Genomic DNA, 24,507 nt, shown 5'->3' with positions numbered 1-24,507 from the left:
GCACTGCTTGGTATATTATTGCTGGGATCCTTCTTTTGAGTCCCCAGTCAGCCTGATTGATCCTGGTAATCATGCCTGCTTAAGTTTCTTACTTTTTTTTTGCCAAGTATGCCAAATGGGGTTTGAGTCAATAACAACCTGTAGATATTTTAGTTCTCATATCATTTTTACAGATTTTCAATTAATTTTAATTTGGGGTCTCCATAGGTTTCCGTTCAAAAGTATGGATTTAGTTTTTTCAAGTGATATCCTGAGCATGTGCATTTGTGCCGACTCCTGCAACTTCATGAGAGTGGCTTGTGATCTTTGCTCTATAACTATCTTGCATTTCATTTTATAAAGAGGATCAAGTCATCTGCAAAGGCTAAGCTTTCAATTGGGCCCAGATCCAAGGCCAGAAATTCATATAGAACAATTGTCCAGAAGAAAGGGCCAAGGATTGAGCCCTGCGGGCAACCTTTCTTCACAGGGTGTGTCAGTTCCTGGAACCTTGTGCGAACCGAGACACTTCTGTCTTTGAGGTAGTTGTTTATTACCTGATAAAGTTTTGGGGGTCATTTGTCCGGCGGAGTCTCTTAAGGACACTATGCCACCACAGTGAGTCAATTGACCTAGCAAAATCTACTGAAATTGCTAGTATATGTTTTTTTTTTCCCCTCTGTGTTTAGTGCTTTTCCTCTGTGTTTTTGTACTTTAAAGAAGAGAGGAGCTTAGACTCTCTAATTTGGGATAATTTTATGAGAGGTTGATGATAATTGGATACTTTTTGTAACCAAATATACCCTGCTGGACATTGATCGTTTTCTTGTATATAGCGCAAATTCTCGTGTTCTTCTGAAGACATGTGAACCTGTTTATAGTGTGATTGGGATAAAAAAAAAAAAAAAGTGTTTCTCTGAGGAAATGCCTGGAGTAATTAATGTCTACAGGAGATTAGACAAATATATCTCAAGAAATCTCGCGGAGTCTACCTTCTAGGATGGGATCCTCCATGGGATTATTTCCCATGGAATGAGAAGTCAGTCCACTTCTAGCCTCGTCAGCAGACTTCCCCAAGATAAATCAGTATCTTGCAATTGTCTAACTATCCCATACTTTTTTCTTTAGCTCAATAAGTCCTTAACCTCTGTAGTCACGCATTCACTTGGGCAACTTTCTTTTGCAAAACCTGAGTGCTGAAACAAATGTATTATTATTATTATATTATTTCTCCCTGATTGGGGGTTCCACCACGTGATGGGTATTGCTACCAAGTACGCAGGGTGGTAGGGTGGTTGTTGTTATGTCTGGTGTTACTGTTGGTCGAGGAACTCTGATTATCCTACAGGTGTTCGGGATTGCGACTTTCTGGAGTTCCTTGTACGTGTTCGCTGGGAGACCTATTGTTGCTTGGCTGTTATGTGGGTTCTTTGGCACCATACCTGTGGTTGACACGATGATCAGGATGGTCATTACTTGTTGCATATGCCACATCTCTTTGATCTCCTGTGTTAGGTTCATGTACTTCCTGTTTTTCCCTCATGGGTTTTCTGCAGGTTGCCAGTGTTGGGTACCGTTATGTCAATCAGATGGGTAGTCTTTTCCTTCTTGTCCACAAGGGTTATGTCCGGTCTGTTGTGCGGGATTGTCCTATCAGTTATTATGGCACGGTCCCAGTACAGCTTGTGGGTTGGCGTCTCTAGTACAGCTTGTGGGTTCATGCTTGTAGTACCGTACACTTTTTTCGACAAACTGGTATTTTGTTGCTGACTTCTGATGTATTATTCAGGCTACCTGATAGTGTCTATGAGTTTACTCAGTCTGGGTGATCACCTTGCATCCCGCAGTGATGTGTTGGATTGTTTCTGAGGCCAGGTGGCATCATCGACATGTGTCCTCAGACACTCGGGTTCCTTGGCGATGTATTTTCTATAGTTTCTGGTGTTGATTACCTCTTCTTAGATGGCCAGCATGAATCCTTCAGCCTTGGGTAAGAGCGTCCCACTCATGAGCCATGCATTGGAAACAGTTTTATCTATGATCTGTGATCTTGATGGAGATCATTGTAGTGTCTGCCATGGAGTGTCTTCTCTGCCCATCTTTCTAACTTCGTTTGTACCTCCTGGCTGGGAGGGGATTCTTCGCTTAGGTTGAGTGGGGTATACTGCTTGTCTGTCTTCCTTATGGCCTGGTGGAGTGCTGCTGTGTGTTTATGGAAGTAATCCTTCAGGTTAACTTTCGCTGTCTTCTGTTGTTCAATAAGGTCTATCAGGCTCCTTCCTGGGCAATTGTCAGTCTCTCCACGGCAGATCTCAGGTGGTGTTGTATTGGTCATCATTGTACTTGTATTTCTCATTATATTCTCCAGCTTGGTGTTAGTCCAATCTATGACTCCGAAGGAGTATGTCAGCACTGGGACTGCATAGGTGTTTATGGCTTTAACTGTGTTCCCTCCATTCAGCAGGCTTCTGAGTGTGTGTGATGGTATTTTTTTGTCAGGCAGGCCTTAATTTCCTTGTGCCGTAACTGCTGAGCCTGCATCATCCCCAAGTATTTGTAGTTCTCTCCCTCTGCCATAGCTTCAATCTCTTTACCGCTCTGCAGCTGGTAGTTTCGGTTGACTAATATTCCCTGATGCAATCTGGGGGTCTTGCATTTATCAAGACCATATTCCATCCTAATATCATTACCATTAGCATTAGTAGAGGCATTTGATGCAAGAAAGCAAGCTTATGCAGCATCAGCCAAAAAAAAAAAAAAAAAAAAACCCAATTCCACTTCACTCCTCTGTTCATTCGAAATACCTGTTCAGCTGAGCCTTAAACTTATTTAGGCTATCAACTTCCACGACAAGGGATGGAAGTCTGTTCCACCAACCAACCAACCACCCGCTGGCTAAAGGCAAATTTCCGCACGTCTATCCTACATCTGACTTTCCTCAATTTGAACATGCTCAAACCATTCAAGACTTTATACACCTCTATCAGATCACCTCGCTGGTGCCTAGTCTCCAGACATTGTAATTTGCAAAACTTAAGCATTTCTTCGTAAGAACACCCCTTTGCTCAATTCACTAATCTTGTTGCCCTTCTCTGTACTTGTTCCAGCAGCTCTACATCCTTCTTGAAATGTGGCCTCCAGACCTGTATACAGTACTCGAGGTGTGGCCTGACCATTGCTTTATTCAAGGGAATAATCACCTCCTTATCCCTGCTAGAAAAATTCCTATATATCATTGACAATACACCATGAGCTACTCTTGCAGTGAGTCTGCACTGCTCAGAGAACTTCAGATCTGCCTTCACAACCACCCCCAGGTCCCTTTCATTCTCTACCACTGTCAATGTAGTAAAACACAGTTGATACGTTGCTCTGGGGTTGCTGTTTCCCATATGTAGTACTTTACATTTCTCAATGTTAAACTTCATTTGCCACCTCTCAGCCCATCTGCTCAACCTTTCCAGATCCTGATGCAGCAGCATAGTGTCAGTAGTGTCTTGACAACTCTGCCAATCTTCGTATCGTCTGCAAACTTGGACATTAAGCTTGATATACCATCATCAATATCATTTATAAATACAGAAAACAATAATAGACCCAACACTGAACCCTTAGGGACTCCATTGATAACATTAGTCCACAATGAGCAGTGTCCATTGATTACCACTCTCTGTCTTCTCTCCCTCAACAACCCCTTTATCCATAGCAGCAATTTGCCGCCAGTGCCACACTGCTCCAATTTGTGCAGCAGTCTTGCATGTGCAACTGTATCAAAAGCCTTTCTGAGATCCAAGTATATAATATCAAAGTTATTCCCTGCATCCGGTTCTTTTGTGACTGCATCATAGTATCCAATCAAATTGGTCAGGCAAGAGTTCCCCTTAACAAAACCATGCTGTGTCCGAGATATAACTGAAGTCTTGTCTAGATAATACTGCAGTGCTTCTTCAACCAGTGCATCCATTAATTTTCCTGGAACAGAAGTTAAACTCACAGATCTGTAATTACTTGTGTCACCCTTTGATCCTCCTTTGTGAATTGGGGTCACATTTGCACATCTCCAGTGTGTGGGTACCTTCCCTGAGTCCAAGGAAGCTCTCATAATTATGCCTAATGGTTTGCTTACTTCCTCTGCTGCCTCCTTTAATATAACTGGATAGATCCCATCCACCCCAGGTGCCTTTGTTCTCTTTATCTTCATCAATTTCTCCTCCACTTTACTCTCAGTTATTACAAGATTCTCTATCTTACTGCCAGAGTTGAATACACCTCTGGCATTCCCCTCGCTGAATAACTCCTCATTTGTGAATGTCGATGCAAAATATTCATGTAGATTGTTCGCTACCTGAGCAGGATCATCAACAGTTGATCCATCGATATCAAGTGGACCAATCTGATTCATCCCCTTCTTTCTAGAGTTTACATAAGTAAAGAACTCTTTGCTGTTTTCCTTTCCATCCCTTGCCAAAGATTTCTCGTAATCTGCCTTCGCCTGCCTAACCTCCTTTGTAATTTGGTTACAGATCAACTTGATCGGCTTCTGTGTCACATGTTAATTTGTATATATCCTATGCATTTTGCTTCTCTGCCATATGTCTCATTAGTTCATGTGACATCCATTTAGGCCTAAACATTGAACAATATTTCTTAGTTGGTATGTAAAGCCTAGTAGCTTCCAAGATAAGTTCTTTGAATGCTTCCCATTTTCAATTTGCTTTTGGTAAAATCATCAGTTGGTCTCACTGTATAGAATTTAAATACTGTCCCAGTCCATCGTAGTTGCCTTTACGAAAGCAATAACCCTTCCCTTTACCCCTAATGGTAGTTACCTCTTTGAGTAAATCCCACTTCACACACTGTGATCACTGCCACCTAGTGGTTCATTTATCTGCAGATTCTTAATGCATGAAGAATCACTACTGATAATCAAATCAAGAGTATTACTCACTCTAATTGCCTCCCGAACATGCTGATGTAGAAAACAATCATCCAATAAATCCACAAAAGCCTTGCTAGTGTGTGGGTGACCAACCCACAAATTCCAGTAAATACCTGGGAAATTAAAATCTCCCATTATAAGACTCTCTGATTTACTGGACCACTCTATTTCCCTGTATGTGTTTCTTATTATACTCATCAGGCCTATAACACACTCCTACTCTCAATTTTGATCTCCCAATGCTTATGTCACACCAAACTGACTCGACACTGCACTGTTCAGCGATGTCGATTGGCTTCACTTCCTTGCATTTTATGTGTTTCTTAACTAATAGCATAACCCCTCCTCCCCTCCTATCCTGTCTATCCTTTCTGCACACATTGTACTCCCCAAATTCCAGTTCTGCATTCCTTATATCTGTGTGACACCAGATCTCTGATATCCCAACAATATCTGCTGTGATATTTTGAGCAATACCTCAAATTCATCAAATTTATTTGCCAAACTCCTAGCATTTGTGTACACGCAAGTTTACATGCACCTGTTTCTATTCTTAGCTACCCTAACACAACCCATGTGTTTACTTGTACCGCAATGACTCCCAGGGGGCTTAGAGGGGAACAGGTATCCTGTGTGTTATCAGACACTCAGCCTAAAACACCGATGGATCCAATATCTCTCTATTACAGAAGATTTAGAAGTCTGGTTGGCCTGCCTCCCTAAAATCCACTCATGCACACCTTCTCGATGGTAAGCCCTGTTACGTCACTTAGGTGGCAACGAACGTGTAGAGTGGTTCTCTTCAAGACACCTGGTCAGCCTGAAGAGGAAAAGACCAAACCCTCCAGCAGTGAGAGCACAACAATACAAATGGCCCTCAGTCCCCAGCAGCTTTCACTCTCCCTCTTACAGCAGCGAGAGGATCAGAGTGGAAGCAGAGGGTGCTAAGAATCTCTGGGTACGACCAGGCTGCCATGCACGGAAATTGAACTTGGCCTGTTATAACGTACGATCACTCATCGGTGAAGACAGGATATTAGAGCTGGAAAAGGAATTAGAAAATGTGAATTGGAATATCATCGGTTTGGCTGAAACAAGAAGAAGAAATGAATCACTTATAAGTTTATCAAGTGGAAATCTGCTGTACACCAATGGAAACAGTGAAAGGGGTGAAGGTGGAGTTGGGTTTCTGGTCCATAAAGATTTTAAAAACAACATTTTGGAATTCAAAAGTACATGACCAAGGGTGTCAAGACTAATATTCAAGATTTCTAAGAGGTACATGCTAAAGATTATAATGATTTATGCACCAACATCGAGCCATGATGATGAAGAGGTTGAAGAAATGTACACTGAAATTGAGAGTCTTCTAGATGAGCAGAAAACCCACTACACTATTATTATGGGGGACTTCAATGCTAAGGTTGGAAAAAGGCAAAACAGCATAGAAAGAGGAACTATAGGAAATTTTGGAATTGGTGAAAGAAATAAAAGAGGTGAAAGACTTATGGAATTTGCAGAATCTCAAGGAATGTCAGTAATGAACACTTTTTTCAAGAAAAGGGTGAACAGAAAGTGGACATGGAAGAGTCCAAATGGATTAACAACTAATGAAATCGACTTCCTCCTCACTAACAGAAGATATATTGTGAATGATGTTACCGTCCTGAATAAGGTAAATGTTGGAAGTGATCACAGAATGGTAAGATGTACACTTGATATAGATGTAGGAAAGGAAAGGAAAAAACTGACTCGAGTAAATAATACAATCGTCTTTGAGATAACAGAGGAGGAGAAAAAGCAGTATGTACTGGAACTTAAGAACAAGTTTGAGCTTCTGCAGACTGCTCAGGACCAAGATATCGACGAGGAATATTACAACTTTCTGAAAGTGATAAAGCCCAAGAAACCTATAGGGAAACAGAAATCCAAAGAAGAAAAAATTAGTCAAGAAACACTTGTCATGATGAACCAAAGACGACAAATGAAGAGCAAGAAAAACACTGACAGGGAGAAAATTGAGTATACTGAGTTATGCAAAGCCATTAGAAAGAGACTCAGAGAGGACATAAGAAGATTTAACACAAGAAAAGTAGAACAAGCATTAAGGGAAAACAAAGGATTGAAATCAGCAGCCATGAGCAGTAATACAGAAAGGCAAATGATACTGAAACTGAAGAATAGCGATGGTGTACTTATAAACAGCAAAGAAGGCATAATTCAAATAGTAGAAGACTACTATAGGGAATTATACAAGGAACGAGGGAATGATACCAGCAGTGGGGAAGATGGATTGCAAAGTAGCAACACATACCACATACCCGATATTCTTCCTGATGAGGTAGAACATGCATTGAAGAAAATGAAGAATCGGAAAGCCCCGGGGGAAGATGAAGTTACTGTACAGTTGTTAAAATTGGGAGGAAGAGACATAACACAAAAACTGGCAAGGCTCTTCACAAAGTGCATTAGAAAAGGTGTGATGCATAAGCAGTGGAATAATGCAATCATAGTTTTGCTGCATAAGAAAGGAGATAAATCAGAAATTGGAAATTATAGAATAATTAGCTTGTTATCCCATATCTACAAGTTGTTCACAAGGGTCATTACTAACAGATTAGAAAGAATACTTGATGAGAATCAACCGAAAGAGCAAGCTGGCTTTAGGACAGGATTCTCAACTATGGACCACCTTCACGTAATATCACAGCTAATGGAGAGATCAAATGAATATTAAACACCATTATGCCTGGCATTTGTGATTTATGAAAAGGCATTTGACTCCATACAGCATAAGGCAATGTTTCGGGCACTGGAAAAACAAAGCATAGATACTCCATATATTATGATTTTGAAGAAAATATATGAGAGTGCTACATCCTTTATTAGACTAGACAAAGACAGTAGCAAATTTAAAATCGAGAAAGGAGTTCGACAAGGAGACACAATATCTCCGAAGTTGTTTACTGCTGCCCTTGAGGAAGCTTTCAGAAGATTAGACTGGTCGCAGAAAGGAGTCAATGTGAACGGAGAGTACCTAAACCATTTACGATTTGCAGATGACATTCTGGTCATAAGCCACGATCCCAAAGAATTAGAGGAAAATCTTAATCAGTTATACACAGTTAGTAAGGATTTTGGACTAAAGATGAATATGGCTAAAACAAAAGTAATGATGAACAAGTATGCCACGGAAAGGGAAATAATGATTAAAGGAGCAGTAATTGAAAAGGTGGAGTCATATACTTATCTGGGACAAGTTATTAGCTGTAATAATGATAAATGGCTGGAAGTCAAAAGAAGAATAAATTTTGGATGGATAGCATTCAGGAAATATAGTCACATACTGAAGAGCAATATCCCAGTTTGTCTGAAACGTAAAATAATGAATCAATGTATACTCCCCACCATGACTTATGGAAGTGAAACTTGGGCACTCACCAAAAGAATGGAAGAGAAGCTAAGAACTACACAGCGAAGAATGGAACGAATTATATTGGGAATCAGACTGTTAGATAAGAAGAGAAACACATGGATGAGGCAGCAAACTCAAGTAAAGGACATTCTTATCAAAACTAAAGAACTGAAATAGTCTTGGGCAGGACACATAGCTCGAAGACATGATGACAGATGGACTAAGAAAATAACAGAATGGTACCCAAGAGGAGCTAGAAGAAAACCTGGAAGACAAAGGCGGAGATGGATAGATGAAATTCATGAGTTTTTGAGTAGTAAATGGATGGCCAGTGCTCAAAACAGAAGGAACTGGAAAGTTGCTGGAGAGGCCTTCATCCTGCAGTGGATTGAAAATGGCTGATGATGATGATGATGACTCCCAGCAGTCTCTGAAATATCGTGCATCTTGTTTTTCAGGCTTCTGTTCATTCCAATAGAAGCAGTGCAAGAATCTCTTTCACCTCTGCCAGTGGCTACTGCTAATCTATTAGTCTTTGTCCCCCCCCCAAGCTAGCAGTTTTCCGACCCACCTAACACTGCTTCGATAGCAAGTATTCTTGCACCCGTTCTATTTAAGTGGATCCCATCCCTGTAGAAGCAGTCTTTCCTGTTAACAAGTACTGTCCAGGCTGAAAAAAATTCTACTCCTTGAGCCTTGCACAGTCTTTCCAGGGCCGAATTGATCAACAAGACTCTCCATCATATACTCCCTCCTATCGTGTCTGGGCAGAATTGCAGACACTTTTTTCAATTTCAACCCTACATCACGGCTTTTTTTGAACAGTGACCTGTACTTGTTTAGTAATTTTGCTGGTCTCCTACTCTTGATATCATTAGTGCCAACGTTTACAACTATATCACCTTTTGGCAGACATACCCTGGTCCTGTTCCACCTATCCTTTTTACAAAGCATGTTCCCCATTTCCCTGACAATAGAGTCACCAACAACTACTAGTTCCTGTGGGACCAGCGCATTCTGCTTTGGTGGTTGCTGCTGTGTTGCGTCATGAGACGGGCTGCAAGAGTAGCTCATGGAGTATTGTCAATGATATACAGGAATTTTTCCTATAGGGATAAGGAGGTGATTATTCCATTGTATAAGGCGATGGTCAGGCCACACCTAGAGTACTGCATACAGGTCTGGAGGCCTCATTTCAAGAAGGATGTAGAGCTGCTGGAACGTGTACAGAGAAGGGCAACAAGATTAGTGAATGGAACAAAGGGGTGCTCTTACAAAGAAAGGCTTAAGTTTTGCAAAGTACAGTGTCTGGAGACTAGGCACCAGCGAGGTGATCTGATAGAGGTGTATAAAGCCTTGAATGGTTTAAGCATGCTCAATGCTGATGGGATTCTTCCTCCAGCTCAGAAAAATCACCTGAGAGGGCATAAATTCAAATTGAGGAAAGACAGATGTAGGATAGACGTGCGGACATTTGCCTTTAGCCAGCGGGTGGTTGGTTGGTGGAACAGACTTCCATCCCTTGTGGTGGAGGTTGATAGCCTAAATAAATTTAAGGCTCAGCTGGACAGGTATTTTGAACGAACAGAGGGGTGAAGTGGAAGTGGGTTTTTTTTTTTTTTTTTTTTTTTTTTGGCTGATGCTGCATAAGCTTGCTTTCTTGCATCAAATGCCTCTACTAATGCTAATGTAGGTAAAGTAAACATTGGCAGTGAGCTGGATGATTTTGTAATAACTGAGAGGAAAGTTGAGGAGAGATTGTTGAGGATAAACATAAAAAAGGCACCTGGGGTGGATGGGATCTATCCAGTTATATTAAAGGAGGCAGCAAAGGAAGTAAGCAAACCCCTAGCCATAATTATGAGAGCTTCTTTGGACTCAGGGGAGGTACCCATAGACTGGAGATGTGCAAATGTAACCCCAATTCACAAAGGAGGATCAAAGGCTGACACAAGTAATTATAGACCTGTTAGTTTAACTTCTGTTCCAGGTAAATTAATGGAGGCACTGGTTAAAGAAGCACTGCAGGATCATCTAGATAAGAATTCAGTTATAGCTCAGATGCAGCATGGTTTTGTTAAGGGCAGGTCTTGCCTGACCAATTTGATTGGATACTATGATGTAGTCACAAAAGAACTGGATGCAGGGAATAACTTTGATATTATATATTTGGATCTTAGAAAGGCTTTTGATACTGTTGCACATGGAAGACTGCTGCACAAATTGGAGCAGTGTGGCATTGGAGGCAAATTGCTGCTATGGATAAGGGGATGGTTGAGTGGCAGAAGACAGAGAGTGGTAATCAATGGACACTGCTCAACGTGGACTAATGTTATTAGTGGAGTTCCTCAGGGTTCAGTGTTGGGTCCGTTGTTGTTTTCGGTGTTTATGAATGATATCGATGATGGGATATCAAGTGTAATGTCCAAGTTTGCAGATGATACAAAGGTTGGCAGGGTTGTTAAGGACACCACTGATGCTATGCTGCTGCAACAGGATCTGGAAAGGTTGAACAGACAACAGGATCTGGAAAGGTTGAACAGATGGGCTGAGAGGTGGCAAATGAAGTTTAACATTGACAAATGTAAAGTACTACACATGGGATACAGTAACCCCAGAGCAACGTATCAACTCTGCGGTACTACACTGACAGTGGTGGAGAATGAAAAGGACCTGGGGGTAATTGTGCAGGCAGATATGAAGGTCTCTGAGCAGTGCAGACGAGCTGCAAGAGTAGCTCATGGTGTCTTGTCAATGATATACAGGAATTTTTCTAGCAGGGATAAGGAGGTGATTATTCCCTTGTATAAGGCAATGGTTAGGCCACATCTTGAGTACTGTATACAGGTCTGGAGGCCTCATTTCAAGAAGGATGTAGAGCTGCTGGAACGGGTACAGAGAAGGGCAACAAGATTAGTGAATGGAACAAAGGGTTGCTCTTATGAAGAATGGCTTAAGTTTTGCAAATTACGGAGTCTGGAGACTAGGCACCGGCGTGGTGATCTGATAGAGGTGTATAAGGCTTTGAATGGTTTGAGCATGCTCAATGCCAATGGGATTCTTCATCTTGCTCAGAATAATCAGCTCAGAGGGCATAAATTCAAATTGAGGAAGGACGGATGTCGGATAGATGTGCGGAAATTTGCCTTTGGCCAGCGGGTGGTTTGGTTGATGGAACCGACTTCCATCACTTGTTGTTGATGTTGATGGCCTAAACAAATTTAAGGCTCAACTGGACAGGTATTTCGAGCGAACGGAGGGGTGAAATGGGAGTGGTGTGTTTTGTTTTTTTTTTTTTTGCTGATGCTGAATAAGCTTGCTTTCTTGCATCATATGCCTGTACTAATGCTAATGCTAATGAGCATGTGCAAGCTCTGGCATTGATGTGGGCAGCTGAGAGCTTGATGGGCCCCTCAATTTAGTTCCTTCAAGGGCATCCACCCTGTCCTTCAAGCTCTCATATAGGCCCATAACAATGCTGAGTTGTTGCCTGATTCCGATACACTCCTTGCATCGCTCGCACACACAAAGACATCTCCCATGACAATATCATGTCCCATAGCTGAATGCTCCACAAACATCATGCAATCAGTGCATTTTAAAAGGCTGTGATTCAGAAGGTAACTGCTCCCCCCCCCCCCAGTTCTCCTCTGAGCCACAGCTCTTCCATTAGCTTGAGCCTTTTGCTTTGCTGCTCTGGTATCAGTCATGATTTCTATTTATTTCAATAAAATTTCAATTTCAGTTCAAAATTATAACCCTAAACTTGTATCCCAACATTTATAACGGTATATATATTTTTTAGTGTCAAGTATTAATTATCTACGAGTTCCCTTTATATAACTTCCGTATCAGTTATGTATTAATTAATTATGTTACGTTTGTAATCTAAGTCGTTATGTGTATTTAGTTAAAAGTACAATTTAATTGACAACAAAGTTCAAAGTTTAATAGATTCTACTGATCAACTGACAATATTATAATACTATACTATACTAACACTATCTAGTTGGGTATATAATGTATCGTATGACAAAGGCGGCAATTACGAACGATAAATCTACGGACACTTAAGTATTAATTAACTTTCAAATCTCACTGGCTCAATTCAGAATTAATCAGAAAATCACAAAATAATGGTATACTACTAAATTTAAATCAAAAGTTTTAGAAAAACAATAATTTCAAATCAAAAAATAAGAAAAATCCACTTAGCGGCTTTGAACACGTCCGGCTCTCACTAGCCTTGTCAGCAGACATTATTGAATTCTCAGTTCCCATGTAGAGCTTGATATCATCCGTATACGTGGGTGAGGTTGTACAAGTTCTTCCTTCCTCCTTTGAGGTTATATCCGTATTTGCTACTGTTGAGCCTGGTGGATAGCAGGTTAAGTGCTAGACAGAACCACAATGGGCTCAGGGCATCTCCCTGAAATATTCCTCTCCTGATGGGATTGGCCTAGTTGTGACATTTCCAACCTAAATGATAGTATTCCACTTCGCCATTGTTTCTCCTAGGAAGTTTATCACTATTGGATTGACTTTGTAGATGTTCAGCACCTCTATTATCCAGCTATGAGGCACGGAGTCGAAGGCCTTGCAGTAATCGATGTAGGCTGTGTACATGTTGCGGCGCTTCTTGTAGGCTTGCTCAATAACCATGGCATCTATGGTTAATTGTTCCTTGCATCCTTTGCTCAACCGCTTGCATCCTTTCTGCTGTTCGGCCATTATGTTCTGGCTCTCCAAGTGGTCTAATAACTTCCTGGTTATGCAGCTGATTGGGATCTTGTACATTGTTGGGAGGCAGGTGATTGGCCTATATTTTGCTGGATTTCTTGTATCTTCATCTTTAGGCTGCAGATATGTGATTCCTTGAGTGAGAAACTTTGGGATTGTCTCTAGGTGCCTTATCATCTAGATGCTTTTGTGTGTGTGTGTGTGTGTGTGTGTGTGTGTGTGTGTGTGTGTGTGTGTGTGTGTGTGTGTGTGTGTGTGTGTGTGTGTGTGTGTGTGTGTGTGCAAGTGAGCTTCTTGTACTGTAGTTGTGGACGTTATCTATTCCTTGTGTTTGCCAGTTGTGAGAGTTCTTTATAGTCTGTTTTACTTCTTCTTCCCGAATGTCCCACCCTCTTATTTCTTGTACGTCCTTGGTTTTCTTGTGTTCTAGTTCTATCCAGGTGGTTTGGCTGTTGTGTCTTACTTCCCTGCTTCATATGTTTTCCCAGAACTCTTCAATCGTCTTCTGCTCAGGTGGTCCATTCCCTTCTTTCCTGTCTTCTCCGAGATTCCTGTAGAAGCCTCTTTGGTCCTCATTGAAGATTCGGTTGTTTATATTTCCTCTGGGAGCTCTCTTTGTATCGGCTCTCTTGCTCGAGTGCAAGGAGGTTCTGCTTCAATGTGTCCAAGTACTCTCCTATTCTCTGATTTTTTGTCTCATATTTGCTGTGGATGCTGTCTGTCTTGAGGATGCTCTTCACTTTTCCAATTATTTTGTTACTCCTATTGGCCCGTTGGTACTGTATCAGTTGGCCTATCTTGACTCTTAATTCTTCTATTTTCTGCTGAAGTCTTCTTTCCCAGGCTGGTGGTTCCTGTTTTCGGTTCTTCTGCTGTTCGTCTCTCGCTTATCTTCCATTAATCCTCGTGGCTGCTACCGCAGCACAATACACGGTTGTATGAATGGCCTCCAGTGTTATACCATTGCTGTTGAGGTAATGGCGGTATTATGTGCCGATTCAGGTGGTCTGTAACTCTCCACAAGGTTCTATTTGGCTTCTGCTTCGGTATCACGTGAGTCTTTGTGGGGTCCACCATTCCTTCGAATTTTGCTAGGTCCTTTTTCCACTCTATTCTGGTTATCATGACCTCGTCTGTTTCCTCTTCAGCTGCTGTAGGTTGTATTTCTTCTTGCTATTCCTCCTGCGGTTCAGCGGTGGTATGTTCTTCCTCTTCTGGTTCCATATTCTTTATTCTTTGTAGTCGATTGCTCGCATCCTGCTTGATTTTTTTCCAAGATTGCAGGAGCTATCAGGTTCTTCGTGACGATGGTCCTTCTCTGGTCCGCTATTTGCTGTTCTGTGACCCCTGAATATCTGGGAATCGTTCCAACCACTTGGTATGTATTCTTGCCCTGTAAGTTGTTGTTCGGTCTCCAGCTTCGTTATTTCTTAGTATGTTTGCATGATGTACGTATTCATTTCGGTGCTCCACTTCATGTGTTGGTGTTTTCTCCCTTTCTGGGAAGTCACTAGCGCAGTTTTGCAGGAAGCACTTCCAGTTGGTAAGGCTGGTTGGTCTTGCCGTTCTCTTGTTGTAGCCAAATGGGGGACAGCACCACTCGCTCCACTGTCTTCCTCGGAAGACCATTTATGATTTTTTGAACTGACCCTCTGCCGAAGGCCTGAACGCGAGTGACTTTATTCTGCACCCCACTTGATGCAGTATGATTAATATTTCTCTGCAACATCATCCATTATTGGAGGTTCTGTGACCCTTGGACATAAGCTGAAGCAAAACAGGTGGACCTGTTTTGCTTCGCCTTATGTCTAGTGATAGTTTTCGTGAGTGACGCCACAATCTGCCTTAGCTGCCACTCTGACCTTGGGGTAGGTAGGTCCCTTGGAGACTTTCACGATGTTTATTTATTTTATTAAATTTTTTTTTAATTACTATTAATTAATTTATTATTATACATTGAGTATATCGTTGAGTACCCGCTATCCATCATGCTCATACGTTGAGCATGGTGGATAGCGGGTTGAGTGCTAGACAGAACCATAGTGGGCTCAGAGCATCTCCCTGAAAGATTCCTCTTCTAATGGGGATTGCCCTGGTTATAATGTTCTCGACCTTCTTTTAATGGTGGTAGTCCGTTTCTCCAGTGTTGCTCCTAGGAAGTTTGTCACTATCGGATTGACCTTGTAGATCTTCAGGGTCTCTATTAGCCAGCTATGAGGTACAGAGTCGAAGACCTTACGTTAATCGATGTAGGCCGTGTACAGGTTGCAGTGCTTCTTGAACGCTTGCTCCATAACTGCGGCATCTGTCATTAATTGCTCCTTGTATCCTTTCTGCTGTTTGGCCATTCTGTTCTGACTCTCTAAGTGGTCTGATATCTTCTTAGTTATGCAGCTGGTCAGGATCTTGTACATCGTTGGGAGGCATATGATTGCCCTGTATTTCGCCGGGTTTCTTGTATCTTCATCTTTAGGCTTCAGATATGTGACTCCTTCATTGAGTAACTTCGGAATTATCTCCAGGTGCCTTATCATTCGAGTGAACTGCTCTGCTAGGTGCTTGTGTGTGCAGGTGAGCTTCTTGTACCAGTAGTTGTGGATGTTATCAGTTTCCGGGGTTCCCCAGTTGTGAGTGTTCCTGATCGACTGTTTTACTACTTGAATCTCCTACTCTCTCATCTCTTGTATGTCCTTCATTTTCTTCTGTTCTACTTCTATCCAGGGTATTTTGCTGTTATGTCTTACTTCACTGCTCGAGATATTTCCCCAGCACTCTTTGATCGGCTTCTTCTCGGGTGGTCTGTTTCCTGCTTTCTCATCTTCACCCAGTTTCCTGTAGAAAGCTCTTTGGTCCTCATCAAAGATTCGGTTGTTTATTTTCCTCTGGGAACTCTCTTTGTATCGGTGTAGTCTCTTGATGAGTGCGAAGAGGTTCTGCTTCAATGTGTGTTCAAGTATTCTCTGATTTCTGGTCTCATGTTTGCTGTGGGCACTGTCCCGCTTGAGGATGCTCTTCACCTTTCCAATCAATTTCTTACTTCTATTACCCTGTTGGTACTGGATCAACTGACTTATCTTGACTCTTAATTCTTCTATCATCTTCAGCCAAATTCTTCTTTCCCAAGATGGCAATTCCTTCTCTTTTTGGTTCTTCTGCTGCTGGTCTCTCGTTTCTTTTCCATTAATCCTATTGGCTGCTATGGCAGCACAGTATACGGCTCTGTGGATAGCCTCCAGCGTTGCACCATTGTTGTCAAGGTAATGTGGCATTATTTGCCGATTGAGGTGGTCTGTTTCTCTCCACAGGATTTTATTTGGCCTCTGCTTAGGTATCACGTTGGTTTTTGTGGGGTCCATTACTTCGAATTCGATTAGAATCTCCTTCCACTTCAGCTACTCTGGGTTGTTTTTCTTCTTGCTGTTCTTCCTCTGGTTCCATATTGACTATATTCTTTGTGGTTTTTAGCAGATCGCTGACATCCTGCTTGATTTTTTCCAAGATGGCAGGAGCTATTAGGTTATTCATGACGATGGTCCTTCTTTGGTCTGCTAATCGCTGTTCGGTGACCTGAATATCCAGGTATCATTCTAACCACTTGGTATGTAGTCGCGATCTGTACATTGTCATATCAGTCTCTAGCCTGGTTATGTCATAGTATGCTTGCATGATGTATGTATTCATTTCAATGCTCCACTTCTTGCATTGGCATTTTCTTTCTTCCTGGGTGGTCACTAGCGCAGTTGCGCAGGAAACACTTCCAGTTGGTGAGGCTGGATAGTCTTGCCCTTCCCTTGTGGTAGCTTTATGGGGGACAGCGCCTCTTTCTCCACTGTCTTGCTCGGGAGACAGCGCCTCTTTCTCCACTGTCTTGCTCGGGTGACTGTCTCCAACTTTTCAAACCGACCCCTCTGCCTAAGGCCTGAACGCGAGTGACTTTATTTTGCGCCACACTCGATGCACTATGAATAATATTTATCTGCAACATCATCCCTCTATGGAGGTGGACTTGTTTAGCTTCGGCTTATGTCCAGTGGTTTATTTATTTATTTAGTTAAGTCTTGTGAATGACACCAGATGGCGCCACTATCTGCCCCAGCCGTCACACCAGCCTTGGGGAAGGTAAGTCCAATGGGACTTACCTTCCCCAAGTATTGCAAAATATTGCAAAAGTAACTTTTGCAATATTTTATTATTTTTTTTTCTCATTTCATACTATTATTATATCGGTCTCCCAGCGTAATAGAGCCACATTCTCTTCCACCAATGCGGGATTCGAACCCGTGTCCATCAGGCTGGTAGTCAAGTGTCTTAACCACTGGACCATCGTGCTCCCGTTATCATTATTATCATCATCATCATCATCATCATCCATATGGTGCAATGAAGCCTGAGGCTTATGCTGCACCAGTAAAAAAAAAAAAAAAAAAAAAAAAAATCTGAATTACTCGAAGAGAGAGAGTGAGAGAAGAAGAAGGGAATCACCAAGAAAAAGAAGAATGATGATATCCAGCTCAGGACCCTGGGTGTGCCCAGCCCATACTCAGTGCTCAGATATGAGCCCCTGAGGTTAGTAGGTTTCGGAATAAATCTCTTGAATACTTCCCAGAATAAACTTGTATCCAACATCTTATCGTTTCGTTTTTCTCTCCAGTTGATAGAGCTCAAGAAATATCTCAATCTGTTATAGACCCATCTCTTGAAATTGAAGAGCTATCCTTTTGCCTTTACCACAGAAATCTCATTGGACACTACTACCCATTTTATGACATTGTGTTCGCTACCTGCTGTTAGTTCCTGCAGTCCAATTTTGTATGCAATTTTGTTCTCATCTTTGATGAGAACTAAGTTGAGGATATTAGAACTTCATGTACTTTCTCTGATGTGCCAGAATAAAAAAAACATCATCTACATTGCTCAAAAATCTGTTTTCCTGTGGTGTACTGCCCATCCATAATTTCCAGTCTCTAAGAGGTAAATTTAAGTTGCCCATAGTGAGGCAGTTATACTTTGCTCGTTCAAGTTGCTTGTGGAGATTTCTATCATACCCAAGATCATTTCTTCTGTAACGTTCCCTGACTATCATCTTCCCCTCTACCTTTATGATTTTGTGCCACATAGGCCTAATGCTTATCGGAATCTGGTCTGATTCTGGATACCGTCTGATTCCTTTTAGAGAACTTTTGGTAAGAGCCATGCCTCTCCCAAACCTCCCTATTCTCCCAAACACACTGTACTTTCCATTCTCTTCTTTTGAGTTTTTTCTTCAGCAGTTGATGTCTGCAAAATTTAGTATGCAATTTCTTCTGGGAGCGTTCTTGGAAACAAGATATTATGTTTCAGTGATTTCATTTTGGCTGTTATGTAATATGAAATTTATCATAGTCCAGGTGGATTGGACAATGTACACAATGTGGATCATCTTCCACAGAGGCACAGAAGCATTGAAAGACATCAATGAGGCCTGGGTTGTGGAACTTTTGGTTTAGAGATTCTTTTCCTATATTTAGGAACCTGAAGTAGTTTACCTCATGAAGATGCAGGGAAAACAATAGGAATTATCTGGTTATATGACTCTTCATGAAGGTGTTTCAATTAGAGAAGAGTTCAATGCAGCCCCTGGTTTTCATGTTCAGCATCAACATTTTGTCTGGTGACAATTCCCAAAATCTTGGTTACAGTGTTATTGGTGAATCTTTTATGCCAAGCTGAGCTAAATGACAAGTTGATTGAAGTTTACCTTCAGGTTATTTATCATCCTTTTACTATTGGTCTTGACCTCTGCACTGTAGAGGGGCAGGTCCTTTCTTCTACAAAAGATGACATCTTCAAAATTTACAAACTAATTTTGGAGCATCATCCATTGGTTGTGCAGTCATCCAATATTTTGAGAAAAATGAACTAACATCAAAGGCAATTCATGAGAATATGGTTACAACATTTGTAACCATATTCAGCTCCATTTTTATTTCATGATTGAGAAGTGGGCAGCAGTGGGAGGGAGAGCCTGGAAGATGACCCATGCTTTGGAACACCTGCAACGTCCATCACTCCAGAAGTTGTTGACAGTGTGCATGATCTCGTGATGAACAATGGATGAATTACAGTTTGGTACATTGCCAGCATCTTGAGCATCTGATCTGAACTTGTGTACCACATAAAAATGGAGGTTCTTACTGTGAAAAAGGTGCCAGTATGATAGATCCCAACTTGTTGACAACAGATCAAAAATGCACAAGAATTGTCAAGTCAACTAAATATTTGCATCATTTTTAAGCAGATCCAGCAAATTTCCTTGCAAGATTTGTGACCATGCATGAGACACAGAGCAATCCAAACAATGGAAACATGGCTCTTTCTCCCTCCAAAGAAAGCCAAGTGAATTCCTTTTGCTGACAAGGTGATGGCATATGTTTGCTGATAGGAGTGTTGCCAGTAGATTATCTTCAGAAAGGCTGTACATTCACAGGGGCATCTTGCACAGACTTTGTTAGGCATTTGTGTGAAAACATCAAAGAAAAATGCTGAGCAAAATTCAGCAAAGGAGTCATGTTCCATCACAACAATGTGCCTTCTCACATGTTGTCATTTCCATGGCTGCACTGCATGACCATGCCATTGAAATCTTGGACCATCCCCCCGTATTCACCTGATCTAGCAAGGTCAGGTGAATGTGAGGATGGACCTGTTCTCCAGTTTTAAAAAATACCTGGCTGGCATTCATTTTCCCACCGACATTGATATCATTGCTGCATTAAATGAATTCCTGGAAGCCCAAGAGAAACTTTCTTTGTAGTTGGATTCAATGCATTGCAGCATTGGTCGAAAATGTGTACCAATTCCCAAAGGGAATTGGTACACATTTTCGACCAATGTATTTCGACTAATGTACCAATTCCCTTTGGGAATTGGTACACGTTTTTATGTACACAGGAATTGGTACCATAAATTATCATACTTTTGAAAAGTAACTTGTTACCAGGTGCCTCAGATAAACCCTTTATACTCAAGTCACAAACTTTACAAATGTCCCTTGTAATATCATAGTGCACTATGGGTGATGATAGGAATGGCATTGGACATTAATTGAAGTGCCTTGCCATGAAGGCCCAAATCTTGTAGTTCTCAATATCATGGCGATGAAGCTCCAAAATTAACCCATAAACATCAGGAGAGCAATTACTAGAGAAGAATGTGGTGATAGATATAATGTACAATGTATGTGGAATAGCTTTAAGGTTTTGAAGACTGTAATGCACTTCTCCATAGAGTGCAACTGGTGGAGGACATGCAGTGGTTATGTTGGTCCCCATTTGGAAATGTGTAGGATGCTCTGAAAAGAGAAACTGCATTGTCAACCCCCCCACCAAACTGTGTGAGTTACCAACTGTTGTCCTTCTCCTGGTCATCAGGGATCTGCAGCACTTTCATCAGTAGCCTAACCCCTGGCTTGTAGCCATGAAGGGTGTTGTGTACAGCAATGTGCATTCTGTATACAATAAAGAGTTGTTCTTCTTTTAAACACTTTTTACGTGTGTTGCCTGGCTCTCAGGACTAATTTTACCTCCTATTAATTTCTACATCCTGCTGTGCTTGATATTAAATTCCAGGGATATATGTGCTGATTTGCATTTTTCAAAAGTGGTTTGCTTTCCCCATAAATTAGCATAGGATTCTGCTAAGTCATAATATTATTCATAATGAATTTTAGTATCAAATTTCATTACCTTATATTACTTTATATTAATTACTTTGCAGCTATTGGATGTTTGTCACAGTATTTTTTGTCCACTAGAAAAAATTTGTTAGAATGCAGTGGAATACTTAACTATATGATCATATACATGTGTGTTTAAATATGTAATTAAAAAATCCTTTCTGCTTTTAGGGAATCGAGCTGCTGTCATATTTGTACCAGTGTGCTGTAGATCAATGGGGTCAAGAAAATTATCTTATATTGATATTTTTGCTTACAGCAGCTACTTTGCCGTATCTCAGGTAAGCTTAGTTTAATATATAGTATAATATATCAAATGTCATTCTTAAAAATTATTTTTCCTTTGTATATTAGGTTTCCCATATGTAAGAAAACTATTTTGAATAGCTGTTGATGTAAATATTTATAAGTGTTTTAAAAATACTTTATAATCTTTTTTTTTTTTTTATATTGTTCAAGAATAATTTCAATATAGGAAAAGTACCATGAGCCTTACAATGACGGAGCAGATTGAAATTGTAAAGTTATATGTAAAATATGAAAATGCTGCAGAAGTTGCATGCCAGTTCAAGAATTATTTTGGACATAAACCACCCACAATAAAGACCAAACCAAATTGATGAAATGGGAACTGTGTTCAGTTTACCAAAACCTTATAGAACTTTTATGTGAAATACCTCTGCCAATTTGGAACTTGTAAGAGTGAAAAAAATATCTCAAAGAAATCAAGTTTGGAAATAATGTTTTTGGACTCTACACACTTAAATTCATAAAGGAATTTAAATACAAGATTTATCATCCCATGTTGTTACAAAGTTTGAATGAGGTAATCCTAGATAGAAGATTGGAACCTGCTGAACAGTTAGGACCATGTTTTGTGGACTAAAAGCCCCATATAAACTAAATAGAACTTGTTAAAAACTTGTTAAACTTATTAAACTTGTTAAAATATTTCATTCTTACTCACTTTTAAGAGGTGATGCTTTTAGCATTAGCATTAGTAGAGGCATTTGATGCAAGAAAGCAAGCTTATGCAGCATCAGCCAAAAAAAAAAAAAAAAAACCCACTTCCACTTCACCCCTCTGTTCATTCAAAATACCTGTCCAGCTGAGCCTTAAACTTATTTAGGCTATCAACCTCCACCACAAGGGATGGAAGTCTGTTCCACCAACCAACCACCCGCTGGCTAAAGGCAAATTTCCGCACGTCTATCCTACATCTGTCTTTCCTCAATTTGAACTTATGCCCTCTCAGGTGATTTTTCTGAGCTAGAGGAAGAATCCCATCAGCATTGAGCATGCTTAAACCATTCAAGGCTTTATACACCTCTATCAGATCACCTCGCTGGTGCCTAGTCTCCAGACACTGTAATTTGCAAAACTTAAGCCTTTCTTTGTAAGAGCACCCCTTTGTTCCATACACTAATCTTGTTGCCCTTCTCTGTACTCGTTCCAGCATCTCTACATCCTTCTTGAAATGAGGCCTCCAGACCTGTATACAGTACTCTAGGTGTGGCCTGACCATCGCCTTATACAATGGAATAATCACCTCCTTATCCCTGCTGGAAAAATTCCTGTATATCATTGACAATACTCCATGAGCTACTCTTGCAGCCCGTCTGCACTGCTCAGAGAACTTCATATCTGCCTGCACAACCACCCCCAAGTCCCTTTCATTCTCTACCACTGTCAGTGTAGTACAACAGAGTTGATACATTGCTCTGGGGTTGCTGTTTCCCATGTGTAGTACTTTACATTTGTCAATATTAAACTTCATTTGCCACCTCTCAGCCCATCTGCTCAACCTTTCCAGATCCTGTTGCAGCAGCATAGTGTCAGTAGTGTCCTTGACAACCCTGCCAACCTTTGTATCGTCTGCAAACTTGGACATTAAGCCCGATATACCATCATCAATATCATTTATAAATACAGAAAACAATAATGGACCCAACACTGAGCCCTGAGGGACTCCACTAATAACATCAGTCCACGATGAGCAGTGTCCATTGATTACCACTCTCTGTCTTCTCCCCCTCAACCACCCCTTTATCCATAGCAGCAATTTGCCTCCAATGTCACACTGCTCCAATTTGTGTAGCAGTCTTCCATGTGCAACAGTATCAAAAGCCTTTCTAAGATCCAAGTATATAATATCAAAGTTATTCCCTGCATCCAGTTCTTTTGTGACTGCATCATAGTATCCAATCAAGTTGGTCAGGCAAGACTTCCCCTTAACAAAACCATGCTGTGTCTGAGCTATAACTGAAGTCTTGTCTAAATGATCCTGCAGTGCTTCTTTAACCAGTGCCTCCATTACTTTTCATGGAACAGAAGTTAGGCTCACAGGTCTATAATTACTTGTGTCAGCCTTTGATCCTCCTTTGTGAATTGGGGTCACATTTGCACATTTCCAGTCTATGGGTACCTCACTTGAGTCCAAGGAAGCTCTCATAATTATGGCTAAGGGTTTGCTTACTTCCTTTGCTGCCTCCTTTAATATAACTGGATAGATCCCATCCACCCCGGGTGCCTTTCTTGTGTTTATCTTCAACAGTTTCTCCTCCACTTTACTCCCAGTTATTTCAAGATTCTGTAGCTTACTGCTAGAGTTGAATACACCTCTGGCATTCCCCTTGCTGAATAACTCCTCATGTGTGAATGTCGATGCAAAATATTCATTTAGTTTGTTAGCTACCTGAGCAGGATCATCAACACTTGACCCATCAATATCAAGTGGACCAATCTGATTCATCCCCTTCCTTCTAGAGTTTACATAAGTAAAGAACTCTTTGCTGTTTTTCTTTGCATCCCTTGCCAAGGATTTCTCGTAATCTGCCTTCGCCTGCCTAACCTCCTTTGTAACTTGGTTGCATATCAACTTGTATCTATCATAGGCTTCTGTGTCATGTGTTAATTTGTATGTATCCCATGCATTTTTCTTCTCTGCCATATGCCTCATTAGTTCATCTGTCATCCATTTTGGCCTAAACCTTGAACAATATTTCTTAGTTGGTATGTAAAGCCTAGTAGCTTCCAAGATAAGTTCTTTGAATGCTTCCCATTTTGAATTTGCTGTTGGTAACATCATCAGTTGGTCCCACTGTATAGAATTTAAATACTGTCTCAGTCCATCGTAGTCGCCTTTACGGAAGCAATAACCCTTCCCTTTACCCCTAATGGTAGTTACCTCTTTGAGTAAATCCCACTTCAGTACACTGTGATCACTGCCACCTAGTGGTTCATTTATCTGCAGATTCTTAATGCATGAAGAATCACTGCTGATAATCAAATCAAGAGTATTACTCCCTCTAGTTGCCTCCCGAACATGCTGATGTAGAAAACAATCATCCAATAAATCCACAAAAGCCCTGCTAGTGTGTGAGTAACCAGCCCCCAAATTCCAGTCAATATCTGGGAAATTAAAATCTCCCATTATAAGACTCACTGATTTACTGGCCCACTCTATTTCCCTGTACAGTTCCTTATTATACTCATCAGAGTCATTAGGCCTATAGCACACTCCTACTCTCAATTTTGATCTCCCAATGCTTATGTCACACCAAACTGACTCCACACTGCACTGTCCAGCAATGTCGACTGGCTTCACTTCCTTGGTTTTTATGTGTTTCTTAACTAATAGCATAACCCCTCCTCCCCCTTCCTATCCTGTCTATCCTTTCTGTAGACGTTGTACTCTCCAAATTGCAGTTCTGCATCCCT

At 41.0% G+C, this 24,507-nt stretch overlaps 1 protein-coding gene across 1 annotated transcript in view; it reads left to right on the top strand.

The window, feature by feature from the left end:
* Grip163 (gamma-tubulin complex component 6) overlaps positions 1-24,507 on the top strand; it is a 916,232-nt gene that overhangs the window by 379,666 nt on the left and 512,059 nt on the right. The window contains exon 15 of the mRNA XM_090384619.1: positions 20,959-21,068. Coding sequence (XP_090240745.1) covers positions 20,959-21,068 — 110 coding nt within the window. The remainder of the gene's footprint in view (positions 1-20,958; positions 21,069-24,507) is intronic.

Source organism: Mastigoproctus giganteus, chromosome 11, assembly GCF_048544385.1.
Source record: "Mastigoproctus giganteus isolate SK-2022 chromosome 11, ASM4854438v1, whole genome shotgun sequence".
In the NCBI taxonomy this organism is placed as follows: Eukaryota; Metazoa; Arthropoda; class Arachnida; order Uropygi; family Thelyphonidae; genus Mastigoproctus; species Mastigoproctus giganteus.
Note: the sequence above shows the minus strand (reverse complement) of the source record. Positions and strands in the feature narration are given on the sequence as shown.